Source organism: Phyllobates terribilis, unplaced genomic scaffold (assembly GCF_046119375.1).
Source record: "Phyllobates terribilis strain yellow unplaced genomic scaffold, ASM4611937v1 Scaffold_2__4_contigs__length_985480577, whole genome shotgun sequence".
NCBI lineage: Eukaryota > Metazoa > Chordata > Amphibia > Anura > Dendrobatidae > Phyllobates > Phyllobates terribilis.
In genome coordinates, this window is record NW_027362762.1 from 363,101,159 (window position 1) to 363,117,697 (window position 16,539).

Below are 16,539 nucleotides of genomic sequence, written 5' to 3' on the forward strand. Positions count from 1 at the left end.
TGAAGTGCTCTAAAATTTCCTGGTAGACGGCTGCGCTGACTTTGATCTTGATAAAACACAGTGGACCTACACCAGCAGATGACATAGCTCCCCAAACCATCACTGATTGTGGAAACTTCACACTAGACCTCAAGCAGCTTGGATTGTGGCCTCTCCACTCTTCCTCCAGACTCTGGGAGCTTGATTTCCAAATGAAATGCTAAATTTACTTTCATCTGAAAACAATACCTTGGACCATTGAGCAACATTCCAGGTCTTTTTTTCCTTGGCCCATGTAAGACGCTTCTGGCGTTGTCTATTGGTCATGAGTGGCTTGACACAAGGAATGCGACACTTGTAGCCCATGTCCTGGATACATCTGTGTGTGGTGGCTCTTGAAACAATGACTCCAGCAGCAGGACACTCCTCGTGAATCTCCCCCAAATTTTTGAATGACCTTGAATGACCTTTTCTTAACAATCCTTTCAAAGCTGTGGTTATTCTGGTTGCTTGTGCACCTTTTTCTGCCACACTTGTTCCTTCCACTCAACTTTCCATTAATATGCTTGGATACAGCACTCTGTGAACAGCCAGCTTTTTTTAGCAATGACCTTTTGTGGCTTACCCTCCTTGTGGAGTGCGTCAATGACTTCCTTCTGGACATCTGCCAAGTCAGCAGTCTTCACCATGATTGTGGAGCCTACTGAAACAGACTAAGGGACCTTTTTAAACACTTCAGAAGCCTTTGCAGGTGTTTTTTTGTTAATTATTCTAAGTTACTGAGATAATGACTTTTGTGTTTTCATTGGCTGTAAGCCATAATCATCAACATTAACAGAAATAAACACTTGAGGTTGATCACTCTGTTTATAATGACTCTATATAATATATGAGTTTCACATTTTGAATTGTAGAACTGAAATAAATGAACTTTTTGATGATATTCTAATTTTGTGAGAAGCACCTGTATATACCACACCCGAAAGTATTTCCTGTTGTTATCAGTAAAAAGAAGTTGAGAAAAGAATACTTTTTTTTCAAAGGATGTAGAAGGGCATATTACATACCTACAATGTGTATGTTTATTTTACTCGCTTTCATAGCGCCTTCATATACCATAGGCCTTTACAGACATTTTCTTCACTGTCCCCACAATCTAGATTCCCTATCAGTATGTCTTTGGAGTGTGAGAGGAAACCCACACAAACACAGGGAGAGCATACAAACTCCTTGCAGATGTTGTTAAGTGGTTAGCAACTGAGCCACCCATATTGAGTATATATTGAAATTGAGTCAGACATAGTGTGACGTATGGCACTTGCATACATTTTAATGTATATGTATAACGCATACATCATACGTCTGCAGGCATATGAATATGAACCTCGTCCAAAGCCCGCATGCGGATTAGACTAACGTTGGATATTAACAGGTTTGGTCAACAATCTAATGTGTATGAGGAGCCCCTACAGATGAATGACTTGGGAGTTAATAATCCGCTGCATGTCTGATTTTGGACTGCAGATCCTTTCGTTCTCCCTCAGCTAAGCTGCCGCCAGAGATGTCTGGCAGCACCTTTTTTACAGAGAAAACGGGAGGGCTTGGCAGAGCTAGTGGTCCTGGAAATGGGAGAGACATCTAAAGTGTATGAGGGGCTTAAAGGCAATCTGACACCATGCTTTTGCTACCTCATCTGAGAGCAGCATAATGTAGTGGTAGAGAGATGTGTCACTAAAGGCCCCGCCAGACTTAGCGACGCTGCAACGATCCCGACAATGATATGACCTGTCAGGGATCGTTGTTGCGTCGCTATGTGGTCGCTGGTGAGCTGTCAAACAGGCAGGCTCACGAACGATCAGGTGAGCAGCGACATCGTGGAAAGAATCTTTCCACGATGTCCTGATCCTGGTTACCAGCCTACTGCTGAAGCAGGAGCAGGCTGGTAATCATGGTAAACATCGGGTTATTAGGGGCACACGCGCACCTAGTAACCCGTTGTTTATCATGGTTACCACTCTGCTACAGTGAGCGGAAGGTTACTGCTCACTTTAGCAGGCTCGTAACCATGATAAACAACGGGTTACTAGGAGCGCGTGTGCCCCTAGTAACCCGATGTTTATCATGGTTACCAGCCTGATCGCTGCTCCCGCTGGTCACACAGCGATGTGTGCTGACCAGTAGGAGGGCAACGACCAAAAAATGGTCCAGGACACTTTGCAGCGATCAGCGACCTCACAGCAGGGGCCTGATCGCTGCAAAGTGTCACACATAGCGACATCGCTGGTGAGGTCGATGTTGCGTCACCAAAACTGTGACACAGCAGCGATCTCGCTAACGATATCACTATGTGAGATGGGGGCTTAAGTTTACTGGGTGCAACAGTTGTGATAAAGTCAATGTTTTCTCTGCTGCAGATGTAGCAGTGCCTTGAATGCTGAGTTCTATCTAACACCGCCCATACCACTGATTGGCAGCTGATTACTACTGATTGGCAGCTGATTAGTACTGATTGGCATCTGATTACCACTGATTGGCAGCTTTCTAAGTACAATGTGTATTTACAGAAAGCTGCTAATCAGTGGTGGGGAAGTGGTTGGACCAGGGGGCACGAAACACCTAGTCCTGTGGTGATAATCTCCTACTTATAAAATACTGATTTTATTGAAATAACAGCCTAGTAAGTGAGACATCACTGAAATCAGTGTCTCAGCCCCTACATCATACTTTCGGGTTACATATCAAAAACCTGTAGACAAATTTTGTTTAAGACTAGTGTTGAGCGAGTATGTTCTATTAACCCTTTCGGCAAATATGCTCGGGCCGAGCTCCGAGTATTTACAGCTGCTCGGTGATATGGTTGAATCGCTCCCGTGTGCATGATTTGCGACTGTTTGACAGCTTTATTACATGTGAGGAATGTCTATTTCTTACACATTCCTCACATGTAATAAAACTGTCAAACAGTTGCAAATCATGCACACGGGAGCCATTCAACTATATCACCGAGCAGCTGTAAATACTCGGAGCTCGGCCCGAGCGTACTCGGAACAGAACATACTCGCTCAACCCTATTTAAGACTGATATTGAAGTGTCGTACTCTAATGAAAGCTGGGGTGATATTCTTCTTGTTTTTATTTAATATTGATGTTATAAACAATTAGCCTTTTTATAATCCAGTACAGTTTATATTGCTATAAATATAATTTTCAGTTCTGAATAACAGGCATATTATGAAAATTGTCATATTTTTGTGATGTTTAATTTACACAGGTGAACATTTCATTGTTGAGAAAATGACTGTAATTTGGAAATTGGTTTAGTCTATTCCACGTAATGTCACCATTGTAGACTGGCAGCAAAATCAGGATTGTACAAATCACACGTTCAGGGTGTTATGCTCTATTATGCTTTGTTTAAATTGGATAATTGTAGCGATTTAAGTGCAAATTACTGATCATAGGATAAAGATTAAAGAAACTGGAAGGATTAATCACGTGCCTTCGGCATAATAAGTGTTCTGGTTTTCAGGTATTGTGGAAGCACAGACAATAGCTGTTTTCTGCTCATTTCATTATATGAGCATGAATTCACAATGGGTTTATCAAACATTCACTTTTCTTTCCTATTTTAAAGAACATTTGAGTTGTAGACTCCAGCAGCAATCACTGAAGTTCAACCTATAATGCACAAATTAACTGTTTCAAAAGTCAATGTTTCCTGCCAAAGGACAATGATCAAGAATATCCATCAATCGATTAATTGATCAGTCTTTTTGTCCATCTCTTCATTGTCTGTCTCTCATTTCTGTGTTTCTCAGCAGGTAGGAGGAAATTTATCTGACTGATTCACTGTCCTACAGTAAAAACATTGTCTGTCTGTGTCTTAAAAAAATATATCACAGACTCACCTTACTGATTTCCTTCTGCCCCTCTTCCAGCCTGTTCTGCCCCAACATGTTCATGCTCCTTCTGCCAGCCATGGGAGCATGTGATCTCTGCAGCCAACCACTGGCCTCATCAGTGAGCAACTCATTACCACTGCTGCCAGTCCATACATCAGTAACAGAATGTTCTTCAACAAGATGCACAGTGATTGACTGCAGCAGTCACTAGCTATCCTTTCTGGGAGAGGAAGCACAGGCAGGAGACAAGAGCAGTACTAGAAAGGAGCAGAGGGTTATTTGTATTTACTATTTCTAACATTCAAAAATAGTCCAAAATGCTGATTATGAAAACATTGGTGATCAGCAAGTTGTAAAAGCACCTACAATGTAAACACGATTCCATTATAAAACAATCCCTCCAAACATTTTCCTGACCTCTATCTATCTATCTATCTATCTATCATCTATCCATCTATATTTATCCATCTATATCTATCTCTCTATATCTATCTATCTATCTATCTATCTATCTACAGTGGGTATGGAAAGTATTCAGACCCCTTTCAATTTTTCACTCTTTGTTTCATTGCAGCCATTTGGTAAATTCTAAAAAGTTCATTTTTTTTCTCATTAAAGTACATTCTGCACCCCATCTCGACTGAAAAAAACAGAAATGTAGAAATTTTTGCAAATTTATTAAAAAAGAAAAACTGAAATATCACATGGTCATAAGTATTCAGACCCTTTGATCAGACACTCATATTTAAGTCACATGCTGTCCATTTCCTTGTGATCCTCCTTCAGATGGTTATACTCCTTCATTGGAGTCCAGCTGTGTTTAATTAAAGTGATAGGACTTGATTTGGAAAGGCACACACCTGTCTATATAAGACCTCACAGCTCACAGTGCATGTCAGACCAAATGAGAATCATGCGCTCAAAGGAACTACCCAAGGAGCTCAGAGACAAAATTGTGGCAAGGCACAGATCTGGCCAAGGTTATAAAATAATTTCTGCATTACTCAAGGTTCCTAAGAGCACAGCGGCCTCCATAATCCTTAAATGGAATAAGTTTGGAACCACCAGAAGTCTTCCTAGACCTGGCCGTCCAGCCAAACTGAGCAATCGTGGGAGAAGAGCCTTGTTGAGAGAGGTAAAGAAGAACCCAAAGATCACTGTGGCTGTGCTCCAGAGATGCAGTAGGGAGATGGAAGAAAGTTCCACAAAGTCAACTATCACTGCAGCCCCCCACCAGTCGGGCCTTTATGGCAGAGTGGCCTGATGGAAGCCTTTCCTCAGTGCAAGACATATGAAAGCCCACATCGAGTTTGCTCAAAAATACATGAAGGACTCCCAGACTATGAGAAATAAAATTCTCTGGTCTGATGAGATGAAGATAGAATTTTTTGGTGATAATTCTAAGCAGTATGTGTGGAGAAACCAGGCACTGCCCAATATATTCCCAACAGTGAAGCATGGTGGTGGCAGCATCATGCTACGGGGGTGTTTTTCAGCTGCAGGGACAGGATGACTGGATGCAATTGAAGGAAACATGAGTGCAGCCAAGTACAGAGATATCCTGGATGAAAACCTCTTCCAGAGTGCTCTGGACCTCAGACTTGGCCGAAGGTGCAGCTTCCAACAAGACAATGACCCTAAGCTAAAATAACAAAGAAGTGGCTTCAGAACAACTCTGTGACCATTCTTGACTGGCCCAGCCTGAGCCCTGACCTAAGCCCAATGGAGCATCTCTGGAGAGACCTGAAAATGGCTGTCCACCAATGTTCATCATCCAACCTGATGGAACTGGAGAGGATCTGCAAGGAAGAATGGCAGAGGATCCCCAAATCCAAGTGTGAAAAACTTGTTGGATCCAAAATGGCCGACTTCAAAATGGCTGCCATAGTCACCACCCATCTGGAAAAGTTTTCCCCTCCCATATACTAATGTGCCACAAACAGGAAGTTGATATCACCAACCATTCCCATTTTATTTAGGTGTATCTATATAAATAGGCCACCCTGTATGTATATATATATATATATATATATATATATATATATATATATATGAATAACCACAAACTGCCTAAATTACTTTAATATTGAAGATTGCGAATATTTTACATTTCTACACCTGAAAAGTATATGATCAACCAGTTTACATATTAATCCATAAAAAAATCATTATAAGTTGTACCTCACTTTCCCATTTGTGCATAAATCTCATTTTAATAATGGCATAATTAGTTCTGACAGAAAATTGATGCAATTACATTACCAGAGTACTTTGATTCTCTTATAAAAAAATTTGGGAACAAAAGTCTATGGGTATAATACTCACAAATGTCCTAAACATGTTTTATACCGTACTGCTATGTTTAAAACTGGATATCAAGCCAATGAAAGAGCCAGGAGGCTGTGACTGCCAGCTCAGGTATCATAGCGGTCCTCCTATGGCAACCTCCACCGGAAGAGAAAGTGAGGAGACTGTCAGGGGTTATGTGTCAGGGGTATCAGGGAATGATGGTGCTACGGTAGGTGACTATATATTTATTATTTATTTTTATACCATTATGGTTCCATTTATAAAATAGAGCATCATTATTTATTCCAGTTTTCTGTATGGAAGTGAGAAAGACCGAGCGTACTGGGTTTGAGTAAAAACAGAATGTTTACAGTGTTGAATTATTTAATGAATTATTCTGTGTTGCATCTGGAAACTAAGATACATTGCAGATAGTTCTTGCCAAATATGCATTAGATATTTTTTAGAAGGATGATTTATCTGCTGAAATTATTTATTGTTTTGATTCAGATAAAGAAAAAGAAGTTTTATTTCCAGTAAAATTTGTCCCTGAGAAACCAGGCCGCTATACTTGCAAAATTTTGCTTCGTTCCTCTCATGATGTACGAGTCTACATGATTGAGTGTGTCGTCAACCCATGCAGCACAGAAACCAAATTGGAATTTATTACCCCGGCCTGTGAAGCACTGATTCAAGATATTCCAATAGTAAGTTACACCACATGGCTTCATTATCTGTCCTTTTACAATGTATCTATCTTGAAGACTGGACTCATATCTGTTATGGTTGATGAAGTGTTTGATGTCAAAATGTTTGGTGTTAAACTATAAATCCACTGTATTGAGGGTCAAGTGGCAAAAAAGTTCTGATTTAACAAATATATTAAACATTTCCAAAGAAATCTAAAGTATTTTTATTATAATTTTATATTTACAGTTGTATGTTTTACATAATTTTCTACAGTTTAATTAAATGGAAAAGTGAACCTCCAATGATTTTATATACTTAAAGGTATTGTCCACTACTAGGAAAATCCCTTCTCATACCCCACACTTGGCCCCAATAAAATAAAAAAGCCTATACTCGCCTCCATTGCTGGCGCCGTTCTCGTGGTGTCGTCACTCGCTCTCCCGGGGACTCTTGTGTTGTTGTTGTGACACGTGAGCCAGGTGCCCAATCAGCACTGGCGTCACTGTCCCCATCTACGTACGGATTCAACATGAAGAGGAAGTCAGAGATTAGCTGCTGCCCGGATTTCCACTTCATGTTCAATTCCACAGGAGGTGGAGACAGTGACACCAATGCTGATTGGGTGCCGGGGTTACCTGTCACAACACCGCACAGGAGCCCAAGGGAGAGTGAGTGCTTGAACGGCATCAGCACAGGAGGTGAGTATAAGCGTGGGGTATAAGAAGGGGTTGTCCTAGCAGTGGACAACCCCTTTGACATAAAAAGCAGAGGAGGTACTCAGCATTCCTGGGTCCAGCTCTCCGACACTGCTCCAGTCTTTTTGGGTCCAGAAGTCGTCACATCGGCATCTCACCTTGGCTCAGCCGTTGAGCTCAATGATAGGTGGCTCCTGACATTAGGTCTCCACTGCAACCAAAACACTGAAACTGAAGCATTGGTGGGAGCCCGACCTGGGAAGGGTGAGTACATGCTCGTTTTGTTTTGTTAAGTATATAAAAGCAGTTGGGTTCCATTTTTCTTAAAGTTGAAAACTCTTTTAAATAAAGAAAATAATCTCAATTAATATACAAATGGCAGATTTCAGTTGCATAAAGCAGATTTGCTATGCCAGTCCTGAAGAAAAGAAGGGAACTGGAAAACATACCTCCTAATGAATTTGGTTTATGATCTTCTAACTGTAAAAGTATTAAGTAAAACTATATGTTAGTGTTTTCTTCTGGCTTTTTGAGCTTCAGTACTCTTCTGCAAAAAAGAAAAATGTATTATTGGTTAATTGGCAAAATTATATTTGTTAGCTTTTGGTGCAGAGAGGCATCTTCCTCAGACACATCTACAAATTAATGACTGACCGGCACAACATTTGAGGTTGACCTGTCCATTGACTTGTGTATATATGAGTTATAACAGCATTTCTGGCGTATTACATGATTTGAATGCTGCATTTTTTCGTGTTTTTTTCCATCTGCAGGCTCTATTTCTAGTTGTCAGATTTCTGAGCTCAGCTTCAGAGTCAGTGGAAACAATCTTCTATGATATCTACACTGTACATAGAGAAGAGGAGATGCTAGTTCGCTATCTCTTACTTATAGCTACTAGAACTAGCAGCAACGACAGCATCTCTATGTGCCTCTGTCTCTCTGCAGATCCTCTCTTCTCACTCCTATCTCTGTAAAGGCATTTTTTTCTGCAGTAAGATTTATTGCAAAGTTTATTTTCTTCTCTTGTGCTATTGACTAATGAAAAAAACAATCATGGCAAAAAACCTTGCTGTCTAGTAGCACCTATTGGTGGTAACTTCTATATACGTCAGTGTCTGAGCCTTACAACTTTATATTTAGTCAAAGTAGAGTCTTCTCCAAAAGAAAAGGTCACCCATCTCCAACTGTTTCAGGTTTACCGTCCATAACTGCAGCAGACTGGCTTACTGCCTGCTTAAAAGGGAATCTGTCACCAGGTTTTGCTACCCCATATGAGATCAGCATAATATAAGGTCTGAGACCTTGATTTCAGCAATGTATCATTTACTGGGCTGCTTACTGCAGTTTTGATAAAATCACTGTTTTATCTGCTGCAGATCTAACAGTTCTCTGAGTGCTGAGCTCTGTATAACCCCGTTCATATCAATGATTGACAGTTTTCTGCGTACACTGTGCATAGACACAAAGCTGCCAATCATTGGTGGTGACAGGGTTGTACAGAATTTGTGAGTATGAAGGTTTACATAGCAGCAGGATTACTAGTCCTCTAGTCATTAGGTCCTGCTGATAAAACCCTGGAATCAAGGTCTCTGTCTCTACATTATGCTGCTCTCAGATTAGGTGCCAAAAACCTGGTGACAGTTTCCCTTTAAAAATTATGTCATTAATAGACAGATCAGAAATCTACCGTTTTATCAACATGGAGTGTCTGTGCGTTAGAATATTATACTAAATTGTTAACCCTTTAATAACTGTAGTTTGGGTCCTGAGTTAGCAATTCCTTTCAATATCTAGCAGGAGCAGTTTGGATCTTCAGCAGTCAAAGCCAGCCAGAAACGCCAAGGAGAAGAAAAAAGTGAAATTCAAATTACTAAGTAAATGTACCCCTATAATATACCAAAAAGTAATACAACTTCTGCCACATAAAACAAGACCTCATACTACCTGATCAATGAAAAGAAAGTTATTGCTGCTGAAATACAGAGAGATAAAAAAAAAATCGCTGCTCATTAAGGCTCTTTTTGGGCATTGTAATAATGGGTTAAAAAACAAGAAATAAATCTGAGGGCTTTGCTACAGATGGAAGGACAAAAATTGATGACTCAGACGTTGGAGCTTTGCAGTCAGTACACTCCCTGACAGAAGTTATGTGTCTTATCCATGTTATGTGAATAAAAGCTTATAACCTGACGTTAAATTCATCCATTGGTTTTATAAATTACTCTTTTGAAAGCTGAAACCCTCCCAAATTTTGTTTAGGTTAAGAAAATAAATTGGCATCAATGCTGAAATATTGATCATTTAATGAACACAAAATGGTCAGATTTTGGCAAGACAAAAGTTTTGTCGCCCACAGAAAGTAATGTGATATTCAAACAAATAATTATCTTAAAATACAAATATATGTTGCATAACATTGGTGAATGAAGTTGTGGTGCTATTAGAGTCATATTTAATATTTTGTGTGGCTTCCATGAGCTTGAAGGACTGCATCCATGTGGTTCAACAATGATTCATACAATTTATTAATGAAGTCATCAGGAATAGCAGAGAATGCAGTCTTACATGCCTCCCAGAGGTCATCTAGATTCTTTGGTTTTGTCTTCCAAGCTTCCTCTTTCATCCTACCCCAAACATGCTGAATGATGTTCATGTCTGGTGACTGGGCTGGCCAGTGCTTGAGCACCTTGATCTTTTTTGCCTGGAGGAACTTTGTTGTAGAGATGGATGTATGAGATGGATCACCATCCTGCTGCAGAATTTGACCCCTTTTATGATTTGTAATGTAAGAGGTAGCTAATACTTCTTGATATTTTAGGCTATTGATTGTAACGGGGCCGGGAGGTGGAACCTCTGAGCTGCAATACAAGGGGGAAGTCCTTGTAAGGAAGCGGCTGACTCCCAGGGAAGGCAAGCAGGTAGCCACAGCAAGTGATGGGGACAGTCTCTGGGTAAGCAGGCAGGTGGTCACGGCAAGTGACGGGGACAGTCTCTGTGTAGACAGGCAGGTGGTCACGGCAAGTGACGGGGACAGTCTCTGGGTAGACTGGCAGGTGGTCACGGCAAGTGATGGGGACAGTCTCTGGGTAGACAGGCAGGTGGTCAGGGCAAGTGACGGGGACAGTCTCTGGGTAGACAGGCAGGAGGTCACGGCAAGTGATGGCAGAATCTCCAGGCAGGCTGGCAGAAAGCAAGCAGGTGCTCCGAGGAGAGCGGGCAGACAGACGAGGCGGATACCTGACAGGTAACTGGCGGGCGCTCCCAGGTGAGCGGGCTGATGGAGACAGCAGGTAACAGGCAGGTAACTGGTGGACGCTCCCAGGTGAGCGGTCTGACAGACTAGGCAGGTGACAGGCAGGTAACTGGTGGACGCTCCCAGGCGAGCGGTCTGACAGACAAGGCAGGTGACAGGCAGTTAACTGATGGATGCTCCCAGGTGAGCGGGCAGACAGACGAGGTGGATACCTGACAGGTAACTGGCGGGCGCTCCCAGGTGAGCGGGCTGACGGAGACAGCAGGTAACAGGCAGGTAACTGGTGGACGCTCCCAGGTGAGCAGTCTGACAGACGAGGCAGGTGACAGGCAGGTAACTGGTGGACGCTCCCAGGTGAGCGGTCTGACAGACGAGGCAGGTGACAGGCAGGTAACTGGTGGATAACAGGCTGGCAGGCAGGACGAGAAGTCAGGCTAGCAGCGGGACCTGAGGGCTGAAGCACAGGTAGACACAGTGCAAACAACTTTGCTCGGGCACCTCCATTTTGGAGGAGGTGCCTTATATATGGAAGATCCTCCGGCAATTGGCCGGGGACTCCTTAAGACGGCGCGCGCGGCCCCTTTAAGAGAGAGGGAACACACGCGCGCGCGCCCTAAGCACAGTGCCTGGGAAGCAGCGCGCGCTGCCAGCAGCGCGGGAGGAGGATGCCGAGCACGGAGCAGATAGGTGAGGGGAACGGTGTCTCTGCCTAGCAGGGGGCAGAGAACCGATGCTACAGTACCCCCCCTTTAGGCCCCCCCTTTCTTAGGCCAGAGAGAAATTGATCAAGGATGAACGGGGCATGGATGTTCTCCTGGGGCTCCCATGTTCTCTCCTCAGGACCAAACCCCTTCCAATCCACTAGAAAAAAGGTCTTTCCTCTTACCCTCTTGATGGCCAGAATGCTCTCTACCTCAAACTCGTCTTCAGCGGAGACCGGAGCAGGAGGCGTACCTGTAGACTTGGAAAAAGTTTGAGGAGAGATACATGGAAGGAGTTGGGGATCCGCAAGTTGGCCAGGAGTTTCAATTTATAGGCCACCGGGTTATTTGCTTGATAACTTCCAGTGGGCCAATGAACCGGGGCCCTAACTTGTAGGAAGGAATCTTGAGCCGGACATATTTGGACGAGAGCCAGACTTTATCTCCAGGACGGAATTGAGGCGGATCCAGACGTCTCTTGTCAGCCTGTTTCTTCATCCGCTCGGAGGACTGAAGAAGTGCGGATCTGGTACTCTCCCAAATGGAGGAGAATTTGCTAACAAGAGACTCCGCTGCCGGGTTGTCCACGGAGGTGGAGACGGGAAATGGGATCCGGGGATTTTGACCGTAGGCTGTAAAAAACGGGGATTTGGAAGAAGATTCACTCTCGTGATTATTATAGGAGAATTCGGCCCACGGTAAAAGATCCACCCAGTCGGAATGGTGGGCATTAACAAGGTGCCGGAGGTAACTGGTTAAAATTTGATTGATCCGCTCTACTTGACCATTGGACTGTGGGTGATAAGCAGAAGAGAAGTCCAAGGTGACCCCCAGCAATTTACACATGGCTCTCCAGAAGCGAGAGGTGAACTGGACCCCTCAATCAGACACGATGTGGAGAGGAAAACCATGGAGACGGAAAATATGATGAATAAAGTCCTTAGCCAATTCAGATGCAGACGGAAGACCCGGCAGGGGAATGAAGTGAGCCTTCTTAGAGAAGCGGTCAGCGACCACCCAAATGACCATACAACCAGCAGAGACAGGGAGATCCGTTATAAAGTCCATGGCTATATGCTGCCACGGGGCAGCAGGTACGGGAAGAGGCAGAAGGCGGCCGGCTGGCAGATGTCTAGGAACCTTGTTGCGAGCGCAGGATGCACAGGCCGAGACAAAGTCCATTACCTCCTTGCGCAGGGTAGGCCACCAGTAATGCCGGGTAATAAGCTGGAGGGTCTTCTTTTGGCCAGCATGGACGGCTAGCTTAGACGAATGTCCCCAGAGCAGAACCGTCTCACGATCAGGTACTGTCACGAACGTCTTACCGGGTGGAAGACGATTCAGATCCACGGGGGTCACCTGCATTACCTTGGCGGGGTTGATGATGTGCTTTGGCTCCTCAAGATCGGAGGACAGAAAGGATCGGGACAAGGCATCGGCTTTGATATTTTTGTCTGCCGGGCGGAAATGAAGAATGAAATCAAAGCGGACGAAGAACAAGGACCACCGGGCTTGGCGCGGGTTAAGTCTTTGGGCACTCTGGAGGTAAGCCAAGTTTTTGTGGTCCGTATAAATTATTACCGGATGAAGAGCCCCCTCGAGCAAGTAACGCCACTCCTCCAGTGCCAACTTAACGGCTAACAATTCTCAGTCTCCTGTAGAATAATTGCGCTCAGACGAGGAGAAGAGTTTGGAGAAGAAGCCGCAGGTTACCATTCTCCCGGATGGCGACTTTTGGGTGAGTACCGCTCCGGCTCCGGAGGAGGAAGCATCTACTTCTAAGAAGAATTGTTTGTTGCAGTCCGGACGGTGCAGCACAGAAGCGGAGGAGAAAGCTTGTTTCAAAGAAAGGAAGGCCTCCTCTGCCTCGGGCGGCCATTCTTTGGGTCTAGCGCCCTTACGGGTGAGCGCGGAGATAGAGGCAGTCCGGGAAGAGAAGTGCGGAATGAAGAGGCGGTAGTAGTTGGCGAAGCCCAGGAACCGCTGAATAGCCTTCAACCCCTCCAGTCGGGGCCACTTCAGGATGGCAGAAAGTTTCTCAGGATCCATTCGTAGGCCGGTCTGGGAGATGACGTAGCCCAGAAATGGAAGCGAGGTCTGCTCAAAGAGACACTTCTCAAATTTTGCGTAGAGGTGGCTTTGCCTGAGCCTGAGCAGGACTTGACGAACATCCCTCCGGTGTGTGGGAAGATCCGGAGAGAAGATCAAGATGTCGTCCAGGTACCCCACCACGCAGGAGTAGAGAAGGTCACGGAAGATGTCATTGACCAACTCTTGAAAGACGGCGGGAGCATTACAGAGGCTGAAGGGCATTACGAGGTATTCATAGTGGCCGTCCCGGGTGTTGAATGCTGTCTTCCATTCATCCCCCCGACGGATACGGACCAGGTTATACGCCCCACGGAGATCCAGCTTGGTGAAGATTCTGGCACCCCTCAGACTGTCAAATAATTCAGGAATGGGCGGAAGGGGGTATTTATTCTTCACCGTGATCCGGTTAAGACCTCTATAGTCAATACAGGGACGGAGTGAACCATTCTTTTTTTTAACGAAGATGAAGCCTGCTCCCGCCAGGGAGGTAGATTTCCGGATAAATCCCCGGCCAGATTTTCCTCGATATATTCAGACATGGCCCGGGTCTCGGTAGCGGACAACGAGCAAATATGCCCACGGGGTGGAGTAGCGCCAGGTACCAGGTCGATTGGGCAATCGTATGGTCTATGAGGGGGTAATGTCTCAGCTTCTTTCTTGTTGAAAACATCAGCATTAGACCAATAAGGGACCGGTAGGCCGGGTAGATTGACTGGAGAAGGAGAGGGACGAGCAGGACGAACAGGAACTAAACAAGTCTTATGGCAGTCCTGCCCCCAGCGTAGGACTTCTCCGGTCTGCCAATTCAGCATGGGTGCATGTCTCTGGAGCCAAGGTAGGCCTAACAAAAGGGCGTGAGAGAGTCCAGGTAGAACATGGAAGAAGATGCTCTCAGAGTGCAGCATTCCCACCTGCAGAGTTATGCGTTCGGTGATGAGTTGGATGGTTTGCGGTAAGAGGCCCCCATCCACGGAGGCGACAGATAAGGGTTCAGCCAGAGGTTTAGTGGGAGTGCGGTATTTCTCTACCAGGGACTGAGAAATGAGATTTCCGGCAGCTCCAGAATCAAGTTGAGCTAGTTCAAAGTAACGGTTCTCCCCGCAGATGATAGTGACCGACAGCATCAGAGATGGAGAGGGTTTACTCTTGTCTATGACGACCTCTCTGAGCGATCCTAGACACAGGCGTTTCCCGGCCTCTCTGGGCAGGCACGGATCCGGTGCTCCTTACTGCCACAGTAGAAACAGCTCCCCTCGGCACGGCGTGACTCTTGACGGGTTTTGACCATCTTGGTCTGGTCGACCTGCATGGGCTCTGGCGAGTGCGCCCGGGGAGTTACAGATGAAGAGATGGGTCTCAGGAAAGTAGGAGCAAGGCGGGGAAACTTCCTCTCATGGGTGACCTCTTTGGTACGCTCCTGGAACCGGATGTCAATCCGGGTGGCAAGTGTCAACAAGTCATCCAGGGTGGTTGGAATATCCCGACTGGCAAGTTCATCTTTAATCCGGCCGGATAGGCCCTCCCAGAAGACGGACACCAGGACCTCGTTATCCCAGGCAAGCTCGGAAGCAAGGGTACGGAACCGTATGGCATATTCCTTTCTAAGGAGACCTCCAGGCATATACCAGTACAAACAATTCACGTGTAAGTATTATAGTATAATGGTTGTTTAAGTTCTGATGTCATTACATGCACCTATCATCCGTTCTCTAGTAATATCCAATGTTTACTTGAATCTTTGAAAAGTGCAACTCCTTTGCTATTATGCCATAGTATGAATCATAAGTGTATACTGAATATTTTTGCCTAGATATAGGGAGAGACACTTGTCTAAATATTTTTTTCGGCACTTTATATTTGGAATACACTGTATTTAACATTATTTATTTATTTATTCGAGCACTTTATATTTATATATGATCATTGTATGATTTTATTTATATATAGGAAGTGACACTTGTCTAAATATTTTTTTGCCCTATATCTGAATGTACTGTGCATAATACTATTTATATTTTCTATCTTTAGCACTTTATATTTATGGAAGTAATGCAATTTAGATACAATAGTTGTCATAGCTATTTACTATTTGGGATTGGTGCAATATTGGCATCTTTGTAGATATTTCTCTGAGAATAAGTAATGCTACATGTGTTTAACCACTTCGCACCAGAGCCTGTTTTTGCCTTCGTGACCGGGCCAATTTTTTCAATTCTGACCACTGTCACTTTATGAAGTAATTACTCTGGAACGCTTCAACGGATTCCCCTGATTCAGAGATTGTTTTTTCGTGACATATTGTACTTCAGGATAGTGGTAAAATTTCTTTGATATCACTTGCGTTTATTTGTGAAAAAATCGGAAATTTGGCAAAAATTTTGAAAATTTTGCAATTTTCGAACTTTGAATTTTCATGCCCTTAAATGAGATATGTCACACAAAATAGTTAATAAATAACATTTCCCACATGTCTACTTTACATCAGCACAATTTTGGAACCCAAATTTTTTTTTGTTAGGGAGCTATAAGGGTTAAAAGTTGACCAGCGATTTCTCATTTTTCCAACAAAATTTACAAAAACATTTTTTTAGGGACCACATCATATTTGAAGTCACTTTGAGGGGTCTTTATGACAGAAAATACCCAAAAGTGACACCATTCTAAAAACTTCACCCCCCAAGTTGCTCAAAACCACATTCAAGAACTTTATTAACCCTTCAGGTGCTTCACAGGAATTTTTGGAATGTGGAAGAAAAAAATTAACATTTAACTTTTTTCACAAAAATGTTACTTTAGACCCAATTTTTTTTATTTTCACTGGGGTAACAGGAAAAATTGGACCCCCAGTTTTTTTGTGCAATTTCTCTTGAGCGCGCTGATACCCAATATGTGAGGGAAAACCACTGTTTGGGCGCACGGCAGGGTTCGGAAGGGAA

The 16,539-nt window shown here is 43.9% G+C and overlaps 1 protein-coding gene across 2 annotated transcripts in view; it reads left to right on the forward strand.

Annotated features, from left to right (window-relative positions):
• CFAP47 (cilia and flagella associated protein 47) overlaps window positions 1–16,539 on the forward strand; it is a 1,117,227-nt gene that overhangs the window by 558,575 nt on the left and 542,113 nt on the right. For both annotated transcript variants that reach the window (XM_073664712.1, XM_073664711.1), the window contains exon 47: window positions 6,681–6,877. In XM_073664712.1, the coding sequence (XP_073520813.1) occupies window positions 6,681–6,877 (197 nt within the window). The remainder of the gene's footprint in view (window positions 1–6,680; window positions 6,878–16,539) is intronic.